The 17,696-nt window shown below is 38.8% G+C and overlaps 1 protein-coding gene across 1 annotated transcript; it reads left to right on the top strand.

The window, feature by feature from the left end:
- Window positions 1-1,103: 1,103 nt before the first annotated feature.
- Window positions 1,104-17,480, top strand: FBXO30 (F-box protein 30). Its single transcript, XM_054570076.1, has 3 exons — window positions 1,104-1,271; window positions 9,383-11,426; window positions 15,336-17,480. The coding sequence occupies exons 2-3, from the start codon at window positions 9,399-9,401 to the stop codon at window positions 15,537-15,539; spliced, it is 2,232 nt and encodes a 743-aa protein (XP_054426051.1). The 5' UTR covers window positions 1,104-1,271; window positions 9,383-9,398; the 3' UTR covers window positions 15,540-17,480.
- The last annotated feature ends 216 nt before the right edge of the window (window positions 17,481-17,696 follow it).

Here is a 17,696-nt window from a genome sequence, read left to right as displayed (position 1 = left end):
GTTGGGGGTAAAAACGTAGCCACAAAAAGGATTTCATAACAGGTTTCCCGTCTCTGCCCCCATCCACATGGCCAGGGTTACTTACAGCTGTCCTCTCTATCACAGTTCCCTTGGGCTAGGACCGGGCAGGAGTCTGTGCGAAGGGCACTAGGACAGGGGTGAGGGAATAAGGGTCACTCATCGCCTTGCACTTTGAATCAGTGTCCCTTCTGTTCTTTGACCATAGACCAAGGCTTGGTGGTAGTGGTGGGGTAAATGGACCCAACTGTTTGGTATGGCCATGTGATGTGTCTTCAGTCCGCAGTCATTTGTAGACGATCCTGCAAAAGCAGCTTCACGCCACCTTTTCAGCTACATTGCATCACCTTTTCCATGTGGATAACCTTACTGCTGTGGTCTGTGTAGAGAATCCTCAGTCCTTCACAGAAGTAGACCTTGGTGGGCTGCCCCGTCAGGGCTCCAGAAAAGCTTTCAGATGCCTTAACCCTCTGAGCTGAGCTCAGTCCCAGGCGAGATAGAACCCACAAGGCTCAGGGCGCTAAGTCACGGAACTTGGGCACATTGAGTTTAGCAGGCAGTACTGAAGTCTCAGCGAAAAGCTGCCTCGTTTCCTACTATACACGACCTAACACGAAAAGCACTGCACGGAGAGTTAAGGGATCGGGGCTGTTTCTCCTAGATTTCAGGGAGATAAAGCATTCACTTTACTTGGGCCTGTTTCCCCAATTCCAAAATTACAGGAATGCGAGATTCTACAATCGAACAGGATCTGGAAGCACTGCCTGGAGGAGCGACGCAGGGGCCAGCGGGAACCTCCCGCAGGATTCACCCAGCTCAGTGATCTCCAGACCTGACTCTCCGCCTCGTCGGTTCGGGTGTCACCGGGAAGCGTGCGCATCCCCGCCGAACTCAGCGTGCGCGTCCCCGAGGGGCTCAGCGTGCGCGTCTCCACCGGGATCAGCGTGCGCGCTTCCGCCGGGCTTGCCGCTGCTGCTGCGGCCGCCGCTTCCAAGGCCAAGTCAGGCCGGGTGGGCGGGGCGCAGCGGAGTGGGGCGGGGCGCCCGAGGGGGGCGGCTGCCTGGGGAGGAGGCCGAGTTACTGGAGAAGGAGAAGAGAAGAGAAAAGGCGGCTCCCCGGCGGGGCAGACGGGCGAGAAGGAGGCGGACCGCCTGGGGGTGTGGGGCGCGGAGCGGCTCCGGGACAACGCGGAGCTGCCAGGCACGGTGGCCGCGGAAGCCAGGGCCTGGGCCGCGGTTCGGTGGCGCCGGCCGGTGAGTGTCAGGAGGCCCTCCGGGGAGGCCAGCGCGGCCCCGGCCGCGCCGGGGATGGAGGCGGCGGCCGGGCCGTGCGAGGCCCGCGGCCAGGTCGGAGGCAGCTGTGGGCTTGGCGTTCCGGCCTGGGACGGAGTGAACACGGCCCCGCGCCGACCCGGTCGGTCCCTGGCGCTGTCCCGGCGCGCCGAGTGGGCGTCCGCGGCGTGGGGTCCGTGTGGATCCGCCTGCCGGGCCAGCAGCAGAGACTGTCTGCAAATGGCGACCTAGACCCCGAGGACCGACCCCCGAGTCACCCTGCCCTGCTTGTTTATGTGTTGGGGAAAGGTGAAGGAAACTTAGGAAGCCCCAACTACCTTGAAAAACCGGCTTCTCTTTCCTTTCGCCTTTTAGAAACGTGGGTTCCTTTGGGGGAACAAATGCGTTTAAAGTCAGATTGAGAGGCATCTTCAGCAGTCTCCACGGGATGAGTGAAGTTGGTAACTTTTCCATTCATGGAAGTGAGAAGCTCTCAGTCTTTCTTGGTCTCAACCCTCATTAAAGGGAAACTAACTGATTTTCTGGTTCTAAGGGGTATGACCATTCCCAGGTTATCTGGGTCCTGTCCCACGCAAGTACATTTTTTGGAATGGGGCCAGAGAGTGCACGGGGAATTCAAAGCAATCTCCTTTGAGTATGTTTTTAGCGTGTGTACTTGGGAGAGTGGAGAATGGCAGAACAGTGTGTTGTTTACCGTGGCTCTAGTACTCCACTCCCCTCTGTCTCTCTCTTGTTTTTCTTTCTGAGCCATGTCGTAAGTCTCAGATAAAAGATGCTTGGGAAGGAATTGACCTTTTATTCCATAATAACTTTGTTGACTCTGATCCAAGATGAAGTTATTTATGGGCATTCTGATATGGGCAGTGTAGATTAACTTAAAACCCTGTAAATACAAAACCCCTACCTTTCCAATCTTTAATTTTTGTTTGCCACATTTCGGTAGTGTTGTGTCTTTCAGAGACCTAGCAATTTACATTAACAGATTTGCTCGTAGTTGTCAAGGTTTTCCAAAGCAGTCCAGTTGTTGACACGGCAAAAGGAAAAGAGTAGGTAGGATAAAATGAACGTTTAGGATTTTTCTCAGGGCTCTATTTTTTCAATATGAGATTTTCGCTGAATCACAGTTCTTTATGCTTAGTCATTGTTTCTTACTACAGAAGTTTGGGGATTACGTGGTGTTTTGCTAACTTTTTAAGGCGCCAGTTTTTATCTGGTACTTTAATGCAATGACATAGTTTTTTTTTGTACTTCTGGAAATGTTAGTGGGTGGAGTTTTGTGAGTGTTGCTAGAGGGTTGAAGTTTCCTATATAGGCAAACTTTCATGTATTTCAAGTGTAGTAGGTATTTAATTTCAGTATTTCTCCATGTGTAGCACTGAAGACTTTTTTAAAAATACAAAGTGCCCTAGTGAAACATACTGTTAAAGAGCAATCATACGTATTTTGAGATAATGTATGTTGCTGGAGAAATACTTTTAGGGACATTGAAACAAGCATTGTTAATGTGTGTTTACTATTTGATATAATATGTTACTAAAATATGACTTTTCATGGGATAAGTCCTATGCTACTCTGTGTGGTTTTGGTGTAAATTTTTTAACTGAGTTCCTATGACTGCCTGTTTCATGAAAGCAGTTAGTACATGCTCTAAAATGACATATTCATAGAATTCCTAGACGTTAAAATCTTCAAAAAGCTATATAAGACAGTATTTAATTTCAAATTCAGTTGACGAAATAGGCGAGATTGGCCTTGTACTAGTGGTTTTTACATTACCTAGCTACCAAGCTAGGTAGTTTAGCATGGATAAGCATGCATGAATTAAAACTCATTCTGTGAAAATCCTTTACAAAAAGGGTGTCTTTTTTTAAAAAGTAGGTAATGTTAGCATTAGATAGTTCTCCTTATGATTGTTTTTAATATGCTTTGTAAGTGTAAGTGACCTGATGTAAAATATATTTATACATAAAGCTTTGTGTACGTAAATGGTTGTGTAAAGTGAAGTACATCTGTTTTCTGAGGAAAACATGTTTGTATCTTACTGGTCAGTCATATAATAGTAACTAGCCTTTGTAGAGTTCTGGATTGTTTTCACAGTAATTGTTGAGAGAGGTTGCAAAGTTGAAGTTCCTTTGAAGCCCATTCCCCTCTGCCATGCGGCCCATTGTAGTAAGTTGAGTTCCACTATTTGGGTGGATTATTTTTATTTGAGTATTAAACAGGTTCTGGTCTCAGTATTAAATATTTATTAATACTTTTTAATTTCTGATGTGTTTAATAATTTCCTTTTCTTAGTGGAGAAAGTGGCAAGTAATTAGAACTTTCACTTTGGAAGCTACTCATGACCATATTTAGAAATGAAAAATGTAAGTTTTGATTATATCATAATTGGAAGGCTAAGCACTTGAAAAAATTTGCGTATAACTGGGTCATCCTTCTATAAATAAAAAGAAGTCAGAACCAAAATTTAATAAGAGGATGTATACAATATAACCCATTTAGCTATTTTGGACTCATCAGGAAGGCTTGTGCTTTGAATTGTGAGTTTTGATAGTGGATTTTCAATCTTGTCTAGTTATCCCCACCCCTTTTTTTTAAATCAAGGAAATAAGATGTCCAGCTGAGGTTATAGATGTATTGTAGTCTTTAAAACTGAGTGCAGACGATCACAAACAAGTCAGCAACTGTTTGTGTTTACTGTGCAGTTGGACCTTTGACTATCCAAGAGGGATAAGACTCGCTCTGGGGGAGCTCATAACTCGTTGCTAAATTTGAAATTGTAGTTGTAGACTTACTTCTAATGGTTAACTAACTGAACAAGTCTGGTTCCATTTCAGCCTTGCAGTGAAGCAGTATTTTCTTGTTATACTCCCTGTACTACAATATTAAACATAATACGAAGCAGCAGGCTGATGCCACTTTCTTTTTAGAGCTTCTTTTCCTCACCGAGTACTTACTCAGCACCTGCACCGGTGCAGACACTTCACCCCTGCTTCCCTTTGTGCACCTGAGGCCTCTGTAGTCAGTACCCCGTAACCACATGCATGGTTGGTTAGGGAATTAAAATTGTGGAACAGTATAGAGGTACATGTTTTCTTCTGTGCCTTTTACTACTACTATTTTTTTAAGATTTAGAAAAGTGGAAGATTGGAATTAACATTTTTTTATTTTCTTTCTCCTTTGATTTGCTTTTTTGATGGATAACATCTCTATATATAATGTCTGGAACATGTGACTGAGGTGCTCAAAAAATGCTAGATCTCTGTTGACTTTTTATAGCTGGTACAATGAGGTCATTTTGATTAAATTTCATTGTTTAATACTAGACCTATAAGGTTGTATCTTTTTGTGAAGTATGTAGTTTTCTATGAAATCAAGAATCTCATTTTGTTTTGGAATCCATTTCGTTATTTCTTTTATTACAATTCTTTTTTTTCTTTCTTTCTTTTTTCTTTTTTTTTTTGGGGGGGGGGTAAGTGAGACACAGTATTGAATACAGGGAACACAAGAATTGAGTGACAGAGATGATCCTGCCTCCTTCATGGAGCTTAGAGTTTTCTTGTGGAGATAGATATTAAACAGGACAAGGATTTACTTAGAGTTGTGACTAGTACTACCAAGGAAAAATACAGTGTGTAATAAGCATGTAGTATAATACGGGTTTCATACTTTGCCTTTGGGTATGTGGAAAAGTAACATTTAAGGTGAGACATAAAGACTTGAGGCAGCAGTTGGGGAGGGAAGGGGGGAAGGGGGAGGTAGAGGTGTGTGTGTGTGTGTGTGTGTGTGTGTGTGTGTGTGTGTGATGTATTTTAATGAAACTGGAAAGATAAACAATTTTTTTTTGAGGACTGTATCTTCAAGTCTAGAAATAACCTTAAATGACAAAGCCTAATTTCATCATATGGGAAAATGCCATGTCTTAAAACTATTTTTATGGGCTGCTTGTCAGCCACAGCATATGAGTTGGCCAAGAATTTCTGTTAGAGAAAATTGAAACTACTGTAAAGCATTTAATCATTCACAGATAATTTCTAGTCTAATAGAACTTTTCCATTTGTTTGGAAATGTTAGGATTCTTCTTCGAGAGAGTTTTAAAAAATTCTTAATATTGAGGAGTTTTAAATTAAGCTAATCTTGAACTTGAACCCTCAATTTTAGCAACTTGTTTTCTACTGGACCTGCTGTGTCACTGTTTAACTGATAAAACAGGGATTGATGTTTTTAAACCTGTTTCACAGGATTTATGAGCAATGTGAGGCATATTTAACTGGATAATAGTGACCTTCATTAGAAAGAGGATGGCTCTGGAAGTTTTAAGTTCTGAAGCTGAAGTTTGTATCCCCAGAACATTCTTTGGGTATCGTCTAGTGCATTTTCTTATTTCTTAATATATTAATAGTGAAATAGAATTAAACTTGATTCCTTCTTTGTATAGCTGTTTTAGGAATTGTTCAACTTATATTGTTCTGTATGTTCATAGTGAGCACTATGAATGTGAGTTATTCATTAAATAATTAAAAACTCCAAATTCAAAGCAAAGTAATGTGCTGTTATAATTAGAAAGGACCAAAAGGAGGCAGGACCATCTCTGTCTCATTCAGTTCTTGACCACAGGGGTGACTGTGTTGGAATAAACTACAAGTAACCTCCATTCCTCAAATAACATTTTGAAATTGGATTACCAATTACTGAAGTGCTGCCTTATTTTGTTAAACAGTTTATCAGTAAACCTACCTGGAATTGTCCTTGTGCATTGATCAGATATAGATTTAAATCCTTGCTCTGCCGCTTACTAGGTGGATGACCTTGGGCAAGTCTCTTAGTGTTTCTGAACCTCAGTTTCCTCTGGGTTGTTGAAGGATTGTGATAGTAAGTGATGAGACATGTATAAAGTAGGACAACATAGGTACATAATTAATGTTCTTCTTCTCTCCAAGTCTACTTCAATGAATAATAAATATTTTGGACTCATTGCTACAGATGTTTTTATTTTCATTTTTAACACTTTTCTTATTCAGAGTATAATAGTATGCAAGAAGCTGTTTATTTGGAAGCTTAAGAGCCTTCCGTCTCTACCTTTCAGAGTTGTTGCTGTTTTGCACTTAAGTCAGTTGTTTGTAACAGTTGTTATTTTTAATACTTTTGAATTAAGCCATGTTCTGTCTGGTGTGGTCATGTGATTTGTACATAACATAAAGCATTCCTACAAGTTCCAAGAGCAGTGGTCACTTCTTTCGGAACTGCTTGTATTTTTAGGTTTCCCTCTTAGTAACAAGTTTATTTCAGCATGTGAGATGAACTCAGTCTGGTTGCAAAATAAGAAAGGTACAGCTGTTTTCACAATCTAATCACTCAGTAAAGTTTGTCTTAATTCCTCACAAAGTTTCTTTTACAATTTCTGCTTAATTTACAAATGTGTTCCATTATTAGCCTGTCATTTCTTCTATTACGTCTCTTTTGGCATGTGTGTTTTTAATTTATAGGTTCGGTCATTACCTATAAAACTTATAGGGTTAAATATTCAGAAGTATATTTAGCCATGGCCAGGTAGGCCAGTTGGTTCGTGTCCTCCCGATACGCCAGAGTTGCAGCTTTGGTCCCCAGTCAGGGCACATACAACCAAGGAGCGCATAAATAAGGGGGACAACAAATCGATGTCTGTCTTTCTCACTCTCATTCTCCCTACTTTCCTTTCTTTCTCTAAAATCAATAAATAAAAAAAAAATTTTAAAGTGTATTTCACACATAATTTTCAAGTTTTAAACAGTTAAAAAAATACAGTTTTGTTGATAAATGTGTGCCTCCCTCCCACCCCTGGCACAATAATTAAGCACATTTAATATCAATTTGTAACTTTTCTACTTAATTAACTAAAGCTCTACCAAAACTGGTAGACTTTTTTCTTTTTTTTTTTCTTTTTCTTTTTCTTTTTCTTTTTTTTTTTTTAGTATGAAGAAAATCAAACCTGGACTCGAGAAAAAGAAATAGCAATTTGGAGAGTAATTAGTTTATAGTAGCCACCTGGAACATAGATAGAGTTTATGGAAAAATATTTCAAAGAGCTAGCAATCCTTTATGCACTGAAGTGAAGAAAATAGGCCAAATAGGCCAATGATCAGCATCTTATTCAGAAATTTATTACCTACTGCATTGTAACCTAACTTGGGAAATATTGAGATGAGCTGCCTGTACCATACACAGGCAGAAATGGGTAAGTACTTAGCAGTAGAGAGATCTGAAGTTCAGAAGAGGAATCTGGGCAGGACGTGTAGATGAGTTTTCAGAATATTGGTGCTAATTGAAGCTTTTGAGAAATTGAGAACACCCAGGCGAGAATGTATAGAAGATCAGCAAGAAATGACATGGATCCCTGGAAAAGAGTAGTATTTTAGAAGCGTTTAAGAGGTAAGGAGGAAACCAGGAAGTGTGACATCAAGAAAACTAAGAAAAAAATAATTTCAAAGGAGGAATTAGTTAACATAAAGATATAATGCCCAAGTCTGGAAAAAAATGCCCTTTGGATTTCACACTGAGCATCTGAGTAGCACAGTTTTATGAGTGGTGGTAAAAATAAAAGCTGGATTAGAGGGCTAAAAAGTATTGGGGAGATTAGAAGGGTTTTAGGTTCATTTTTTGTTTTTATTCTGGGGGATGTTGCTTTATTATTTAGGTTTTTAAAGAGTCTTTTAAGTTTTTACTGCTAATAGGAACAAGCCAATAAAAAAGTTGAATATTATAGGAAAAAAGAAGACATCAAAAAGGCCCAGTTATTAAATCAATATGTTATGCTGATGCTTTCTCTTATTTTTATATAAAATTTGATAAAAGCAGGACAGACCATTAGGTATCTGTAATCCCTTCATGCTATGTTATAGATACTATTCCTCTGTTTAAAATTCTCATTGACTTCAAATTAAAGTCTGAATTCCTTAGAGTAGCGTATAGTACAGCCTTCATGATTTGCCTTATTCCTGTCCAGCCTCATCTGTCACAGCTACCTTGCATTTCACCTTGTGAACCAGCAGCACTGGGAAACTTGAAGTTCCCTGGACATGTTTTGCCAGTTCTTGCTTTTCTGCATTTGCTTATGCTATTACTTCAGCATTGAATGGCTCCCTTCCTTACTGAATGTGTCCCCCACCCCCGCCTTAAGACTTCTTTTCTTTCAAGATTCCTGTGAATTCTTCTCTAGTCCCCACGATTACTGATTATTGTCTTCTCGTACTAACATTTCACTTCTGAAATACTTCTGTAATCACATAATAATGTAACATGGTTTTTACCCTCTCTTGTTACGAGGCACCGTGTCTTACTAATCTTTATATTGCCACACCGAACACAGTGTCTAGTGTTTGGTTATTAATAATAAATAAATGTTTATTTTAATGAATGAATGGAAACTATGGCCCTGAGAAGTAAGTGATTTGTCCACAGCCATAAAATGGAGCCAGGACTTACATTTCCTGGGTAAATTCTCTGAATGTCTTAATTAAGGCTTATTTATTGATTTGTTGTAGAATTTATTGAGACATGTAGAAAGAGATCAATAGATGAAATCTTTAATTAATTCATATATAGAGGGAATAAAAGGGAAAGTTCTTTCTCATAAAGTTCTAATTAAATATTTTCATGAAATTCAAATTATTCTTCTTTAGGAGAATGATGAGGTCTCTGCAATTTGGGGCATATCAGAATCAGTTTAGTTGAAACAAAAAAGGTAAAAGTTAAAGCATTCTCTGAAATTTAAGAGTTAAATATACCATAACTCATTTTTGACATTATTGACTACACAGTATACTAGAATTTAAGTATTTTGTTTTGTAACTTTTGGCCTTTTAAGCATATTATCCGGTATATAAAAATGAACTTTTATGACATTTTAGTTAAAGGCCTGAATTGTTACTTGAAGTGTAAGTTTCTACTTGGATTGATAATTTGTAAAATAAACTTTATATATTTCACTCTAAAATAAGCCAATACACCTTCATGATTTGATTTATATTATCAAACAATTTTAAAATTGACCATTTTTTGCCTAACTTCTATCTTCTTTCCGTCTTAACAACCAGAGCTGGACTGGCCATTATGGAGGAGGAGCTGCAGCATTCGCACTGTGTGAACTGTGTCAGTAGACGGTGTATGACCAGACCAGAGCCTGGGACTTCCTGTGACCTGATTGGTTGTCCATTGGTTTGTGGAGCAGTCTTCCATTCTTGTAAAGCTGATGAGCACCGACTTTTATGTCCGTTTGAACGAGTGCCTTGCTTAAATAGTGACTTTGGATGTCCATTCACAATGGCTCGTAACAAAGTTGCTGAACATCTAGAAACATGTCCTGCAAGTGTGGTGTGCTGTACTATGGAGTGGAACCGATGGCCAGTTAGTTATGCAGATCGGAAGTCATATGAAAATCTAAGCAGAGATGTGGATGAAGTAGCACAATTAGATATGGCCTTGGCCCTTCAAGACCAAAGGATGCTCTTAGAATCTCTCAAAGTAGCCACTATGATGTCAAAAGCAACTGATAAAGTATCAGAACCTAGAGAACAAATATCAGTTAAATCAACTGTTCCAGAGATACCACATGCTAATGGTTTGGTGTCTGTTGATGAAGAATCTTATGGTGCACTTTATCAAGCTACTGTAGAAACAACCAGAAGTTTGGCTGCTGCTTTAGATATCCTGAACACTGCCACAAGAGACATTGGCATGCTAAGTGCGAGTCTTTCTGCTTCTCCAAATGAAGTGAATGAAGAGCAAAATGCCAGAGAAAGCTTACAGAACAGGAGCTTGAAAGACCAAGACCATCTTTATGAGGATGAGACAGGAGCAGTAGGTGGAATTGACCATCGTGACACAAGTCAGAATGCCCAGTCTGAACAGAATGGTTCAAGTGATTTATTATGTGCCTTGAATACCAGCTCTCATGGCGCTTCTGCTCTTTGTAATGGCCTTCCTTTGGAAAATATATGTACACAGGTCATAGACCAGAATCAGAATGTACATGGCGATTCAAAAGAGAGTAGCTTAACAAATGGAGAATGTGTAGCACCAGAATCTTCCAGTTCACTTTCAGTAGCAGCACAACTTAAGGAAGTAATGCCATCTAATCCTTTGCCTAATGGCACCATTCAGCATATCCTCGTATCAGATGATGAGGATGAAGGAGAACTGTGTTGGAGAAAGGTAGACTTGGGGGACTTGAGGAATGTGGATGTCTTACCTCTCAGTCAACCCCCTTCATTCAAATTTCTTTCTAATTCATGTTGGTCTAAACCAAGGGAAGATAAAGCAGTGGATACATCGGATTTGGAAGTTGCAGAAGATCCAATGGGTCTCCAAGGAATAGATCTAATCACAGCAGCATTACTGTTTTGTCTAGGAGATTCTCCAGGTGGGAGGGGTATATCTGATAGTCGCATGGTTGATGTTTATCACATTGACTTTGGAACTCAGACTTTTTCACTTCCATCTGCAATATTAGCTACAAATACAATGGTTGGGGAAATAGCTTCAGCCTCAGCCTGTGATCATGCCAACCCACAGCTTTCAAATCCAAGTCCTTTTCAGACACTTGGGCTAGATTTAGTATTGGAGTGTGTCGCTAGGTACCAACCCAAGCAACGTTCAATGTTTACATTTGTTTGTGGACAGTTATTTAGAAGAAGAGAATTTTCTTCACATTTTAAGAATGTGCATGGTGACATTCATGCTGGACTCAATGGCTGGATGGAACAGAGGTGTCCTTTAGCATATTATGGTTGTACCTATTCTCAGCGTAGATTTTGTCCATCAACACAAGGAGCAAAGATTATACATGACCGCCACTTGAGGTCATTTGGAGTTCAGCCATGTGTATCTACAGTATTAGAAGAACCTGCTAGAAACTGTGTGTTGGGATTACATAGTGACCATCTAAGTAGCCTTCCCTTTGAGGTTCTGCAGCACATCGCAGGCTTTCTCGATGGCTTCAGTCTATGCCAGCTCTCATGTGTGTCCAAGCTGATGAGGGACGTGTGCGGCAGCCTGCTGCAGTCTCGTGGAATGGTCATACTGCAGTGGGGGAAAAGGAAGTATCCAGAAGGGAAGTCATCATGGCAGATAAAAGAAAAGGTTAGTTTAATTTTAATTGTATTATCTCCTTATTTGACATAATAGGCACTTAATAATGTTGCTGAATTAATAAAATTAATTTTTTGATACTGATCATCGTTAAAACTTAAGTCAGTATGTCAACATACTGGGTTTTTTTTCTTGTATAATGGTAATTAATGAAAAACTAGGATAGTTAGAATTGTTCGTCATGATCACATGTTTATTGCCACGCCCTGGAACGAGATTCTAATCTAATACGGTAGAGGCCACTGCTCTTTGTTTAGTTGCGCAGCTCTGTACCTGTTTAGCTCTCCTGTATCAATGCCATTTGTGGCTCCATAAACCATCTTCTAATTTGGGCACCATCTGAAACATTGTCACCATAGGACCATGGGGCAAGCAAGGAGGTTTTTTACTGCTTACAATTGGCATTTTCTTTTCATTCTTGGCAGTTTCTTTCTTAGGACTTGATTTTTCATAGAACTTAAATAGGGAGAGATGAGAAGAAGTTTTAACTACTGTTACTGGTAAGTGACCAGTGGAGTATTTGGGGGAAGGTGGACATAAAAATGGGCGGATGTGGATATGTATTATGTCAAAGTGAGGTAAGAATAAGGCAGTAGGATTTGATATTGTTAGTGGGGACTCTGGGATTCGTACAGTGAAAGAGAGTGTTGCGTTGCGTTGCGTATGGGAAGCTTGAGCTGGGGGTTTAGGCTGACCTGGGAACAGATCCTGGCTCCACCATTTTTTTCCTGTGATACCCTGCTTTGGCTTAGCTTCTGTTTGAGGCACTATCCGACAGAAACTAGAAGGTATTACAAATGTCTTTGATTGTAGGTATTTTCATTTCAGAACATTTATAATATGAACCTTTGCATTTTATTAAGCAGAGGAAAGTTTGATAAATTTCACATTGGTTGCATGAGGTTCATGTTTTTGGCTATTTTGTTTTTACCCTCTTCAGGTTTTCTCTTGCTTCCACTCATTGCTCCAGTTTTCAGAATTTTACCTCTACTTCTCTGCTCTCCTAAGGTTTTGGCCAATAAATGAACACACTAGTTATTTTACTATTTTTTTTTCCAAAAAGGTATTCTGGTGGCAGAAAGTGTCATACTTTTTATATGTGCTGTGTGTACGTGTGTATCTGTGTGCATTTTCCAGACGACTAGGCATCTTTCTCCCATTTGGGATGGAGCATTCTCAGTGGGCCTCTTGGCTTCTTTTTGTCTTTACCCACTACTGCTGACCTACAAAATGAAATGTCTCTGGGGTTCTAGTCCTGCAGAGTAACATATCTACTCTTGATGTTTAAATTGCCGTCATAAATACAGATTACTCATACATCTGTGTCCTGGCCATTTTAACTCCATCCAGACCATTATAAATTGTACAAACATTTACTGGACATCTGCACTTGATTATTTCACAGCTTCATTAAACTCGACGTGTCCAACCTATTCTACTTCTCTATCTTCCTTAATCTCAGAAAGTCGCATTATGTTCTATCAAATTACCTAAACTAGGAATTTGGGACTCCTGGTTGACTCCCATTTTCCCCCTTTATTTCCATATCTCGGTAATCACAAAGTGCTAGTGCATCTCCCTTCCTTACACCTCTGAGGTTTGTTTTACTGTTTCCACTGCTGTTTGCCTGGTTCAGTCTCTCCTGGATCCCTGCAGTAGCCTCCTGCTAACTGGGCTTCTGTTTGCAGTTCTGTTCCTCTTCAGCATAGTCTCTACCGAAGAGCTAGAAGGACAAGTATTTTCTTAAATACAATTCTTACACTGCAGTACTTAAAAACTTTTTACATGTCCATTGCCCTGGGATAGAGACATTCCTTAATGAACATTGAAGATTTTTTATAATCTTGTCCTTAGTTACCTCTTCAATTTCCTCTTGTCACTTTATATTTCACTCACATTTGTTTACTTACAGTTGCCTGAGGCCTTTGAGTATGCTGTCTCTAATACTTACATTTGAGTACTTACACTATGGTAGACAGTGGGCTAATTAATAAGCATTTTACTTTTGTTTATTTAACCCACTGACCCTATTTTGTGGAAGAAGAAATTGAGGTTGAGAGAGATTTCAGTAACTTACTCAACTCTTTATGGCTTCAGACCCAGGGAGCCTGCCTCTGAAGCTGTGAGCTTCATAGCCTTGCTATGTCCTGCTTACTCCTCAGCTCTTAACTTTCTCAAGTTAAGCCTTTCAGAATCTGTCTCTGAAATGTGCAGGGAGGCTCGCTGCTCTGCGTTCTCTTGGTGCCCCATTATGAACACCTCTGCTTTATATACCCCTGCAGAAGCACTCACCATGCTAGTTTGACATTCACTGATAAATTGTGATTTCCCTTCATCAGACTATAAGTTCCCTGGGAAGTAAGTCTCTGGGAACCAACTGTCTACTGCCTAGCATTGTGCCTGCCATATAGCAGGCAATATGTGAGTACTTGATGGATACTCAAATTAGAAATTGGCCCATTACCAAGGAACTTTTCCATCAGGAAATGGGAGCCATCCATTTTTTTCCTGAGTTTGTTTTACCAGACTCGCTGTGTGGAAGGAGGTAGGCTGTCTGCCACCATTGAATCTTTCAGCAAATTCACTCTGCTGAAGCTTAACAAAAACTCAAACTCTTCCCGCAGTTTCATGGGTGTGGGGCATTGTAATCTCTAATGCCTATTGGTAGCTACTCTCTTGACCTTCAGTGACTCCTGGGAACTGAATCTATTTGGGTACTTGATATAAACCCCCAGAAGCACACAAGTAAGTACCCCGTGTGTGAACAGTGGTGACTTCTATTGCCGACTGAAAAGTAATTCTGTTTACAGAGAATTTTGAACATATCTGGCCACTCTAGGAGTCATTAGTGTCATTTCTGGAGAAGCTCTAATGAGTACTGAGGGCTTCCCTCAAATCCACTGCTGCCTTCTAGAGTGACTGCTGTTTACCATGCATTCTGTGTTCTCTCTCTAACTAGACATTGCCTATTGGTGAGCTTCGCTAGGATGCTTAGACCTTGTCTTATTACATTCATGCTTGTTACCTAGGTCTGTCCTGCTCCATTCATCCTTCTCACCTGTGTCCAGGTAGCTTTATGTTTTGAATTGTAAAGATATGAGGGGGCCACAACAGTCATTGCTGGACAAATACGATGACAATGATTCAGGGCTTGGAGCTGCTGAGTGGCCACAAGGGGCAGCAACCTATGTTTTTACCAGCAGACCCAGCAACAGGGATGGCAGGTGAATGTTTGCCCAGAAATGCATTTTACAATGATTTGGAGTAAAATAAAATTCATTTTATAGATGTTCTTTCTATATAAATTTTCAGAAACATTTTGAACAAATTGAGCGCCTGAATTTAATATTACTAAGTACCTTTATAGTATATAAAGAATGGAAAGATAAGGTACCTTGGCACAGTATTCTATAGTATGTTTAAGTGTACTTTGTACAGCGTAATAGGAATGGGAGAAAATGGATAAAAAAAAATAATACTGTATTGTTTATTTCTCCAGACTACAAATGCCTCTATATAGCAATTGGATAGAATTGAAAGAACAGTGGGCAACATGTATTATTTTAGGAAATACTTCTGAATTCATGAAGTTATAATTTTCTAAAAATTGCTTAATAAGTCAGGTTGGATGTGATTTTTAATATTGGTTTTTTTGTCGTTTTCTCTTTGGTTATTACATTTATTGAAGTCATGATGTCATTGAAGTGATTGGTCTTATAAATATTTAATAAACAGATTTGTATCCACATGGATTTACTACTTTTCAATTTTGTAGCTAATTGCCTGAAACTTTACATTGCATATTTCTCTAACAGTAGAAATGTATGTAGTTAGAGCCAGAAGTACGTTTTGATACTTACAAATTGACTTGTTTAAATCTGAAGGAGAATTTTCTTTTAGGTATGGCGATTCAGTACTGCCTTCTGTTCTGTTAACGAGTGGAAATTTGCCGACACCCTCAGCATGGCCGACCACCTGAGGAAGTGCAGTTACAACATTGTGGAGAAACGGGAGGAAGCCATCCCACTGCCATGCATGTGTGTGACACGAGAACTCACGAAAGAAGGACGTTCACTTCGCTCGGTTTTAAAACCTGTACTTTAAGAACTAACTCCACTTGCACATACATGCAAGCACCCAACATAACTTCTTTGTAATATGTGATGCTTTATTAATGTATTAAAGATGACAACTAGCTAAATTTATTTTCACTATGTATATAATGTTTTGAAGTGACATATATTTTTATAAAGTACTGTTTAGTGGGGAAAAAGTTGCCTTAATGTTTGAAGTGTGTGAAATTTTTGGAACTTGCTGGACAGGGTGATTTAATTTTTTGCTACATAATTTTCAGGATTAGTATTTTTAATGGTGTGCATATTTTGGTTCTTAAATTTTTTTGCTTCTTAAACTAACAAGATCCTGACCAAACATATTTCCTCATGTTTTCTGTGGGCTGCAACCCATACATTCAAAAAGCAAAACTTTGATTCACATTCTTGCCGCATACATTTTTCAAATTTAAAAATTCAGTTCATAAGATCATTATAAAGATTTTATTTTCTAGTGCTCCCCTTATACGATTGTTGATGTGTAGATGATTTCTAATATAAACTTACATTATATTTAAAATCATGACTGTTTGGTAATGCCATTTATTATGGTTTAAAAATAATTTACAAAGGTGTTTTCACCTTAGGTATTTACAACTCTCATTCAGAGAGTGGTCCATATACAACTTTCTTTTTTGTTAGACGCCACATCCAAAGACTCATGGCAGTGTGTTATATGACAGGTCAAAGCAAAACAAACAAACAAACAAAAAAGCCTGTGAATTTATTTTAATTTGAAGTTCATGGTATTATTTGCTAGGTATCCGATATTAGTAAAGAAGAAAATATACCTCACTTAAAGTTTGAATTGAACATATTGTGTAAATAAATTTCAGATATTCAGAATGCAAAGGCCTTAACTTTTTTAATAAGCATTTAAAATTTTTGCTTTTTGATGTTCATAAAAATCACAATTATGTTGTTTTAAGACATTTAAAAATGTGAAATTTGGTATCTTTATAAGGTGACAATCATGAAATCCAGAAGCTTGTCGTGGCTGACAATCTCCTTAAAACAGTTCCAGGTTAATTTTCTGTAGACTTCTCTGTCAAAAGAATAAGAATTGGATCTTTGTGTAAAGATCAAGTTATAACAAAAATATTCAAGGACCTATTCTTGAACTATTTTATTATAGTTTTCAAGTTGATGAATATTATTAACCTGATGTGGTCAGTTTTAAAAATGAATATATCAGTATTTAGAAATAAATTGCAACGATGGGGACATGTGTTTAAATAATTTGTTTTAAGTCACTTCTGGCATTTGGTAGTCTGAAATGGTGACAAGTTACCTTGTTATAAAATGTCAAAACTTTATTGTGTGTTTTCTTCCTACATTTGTCCCTGAGAGTGCTCTATTGTTACTAGGTTCCTGATTCCCATATATGGCAATCCGGCTGGGCAGAGGCATTCCTTGGGCATTAGAAAAGAATTCTGAACTGTTTAAGACTTGTTTTGGTTGAATCAAGGCCTTATTACAGTTGGAAAATACAGCCCTAAAGACTGATCAGTTGTTTGGCCTCACCTGTCATTTTAATTAGTAGAATACTTATTCCTCAGTGCTTACACTTTCTTTTTCAACTGAGATTGAGTCACATAACTAGTCTCTTGTTTCTGTGAAAAAGTCAGAAATAAGATCTCAAATACTGTAAAATATAACTCTGCCTTTTAAAGTTTTGCTCGAGAATGTGTCTGGTGAGGATAGCACAGACATTAACTTTTTGTTCTATGGTTGTGCTTTTTAAAGTCCTCGGGTTTTAAGTTTAGACTCCTTGTTTCTGTACTGGATCATGAGACATTTAACATTTTTTTTTCCACCTTATATTTCTTTTACACACCTTTGGCTGTTTTATTTTTTGTTTGTTGTGCCACCATACTATTTTGTTAAAATGTGTTCTTTGTGCAACATTTGTTCAAATTCTAATAAAATTAATATTTCCCTTTATATGGCTCAGTAACTTAAAAAGAAAAACATTTATTTAAATAAAACTTTAATACTTGTTTGACAAATTCCAAGCACAGCCCCATTGTTTCTATAGAATGGGTTTCTGCATGTTATAGGAGCTGCTTGTCAATTGTTACTCACCCGTGTTTTACTGGTGAGCATTAACTTCTTTTTTAATATGGAAAATACACTAGTCAGTTCTCTG

This window comes from Pteronotus mesoamericanus, unplaced genomic scaffold (assembly GCF_021234165.1).
Source record: "Pteronotus mesoamericanus isolate MK-2021 breed Mesoamerican mustached bat unplaced genomic scaffold, CSHL_Meso_final contig_20, whole genome shotgun sequence".
Classification (NCBI taxonomy): domain Eukaryota; kingdom Metazoa; phylum Chordata; class Mammalia; order Chiroptera; family Mormoopidae; genus Pteronotus; species Pteronotus mesoamericanus.
The sequence above is the reverse complement of the archived record's forward strand: the minus strand, read 5'-3'. Positions and strand labels throughout refer to the sequence as shown.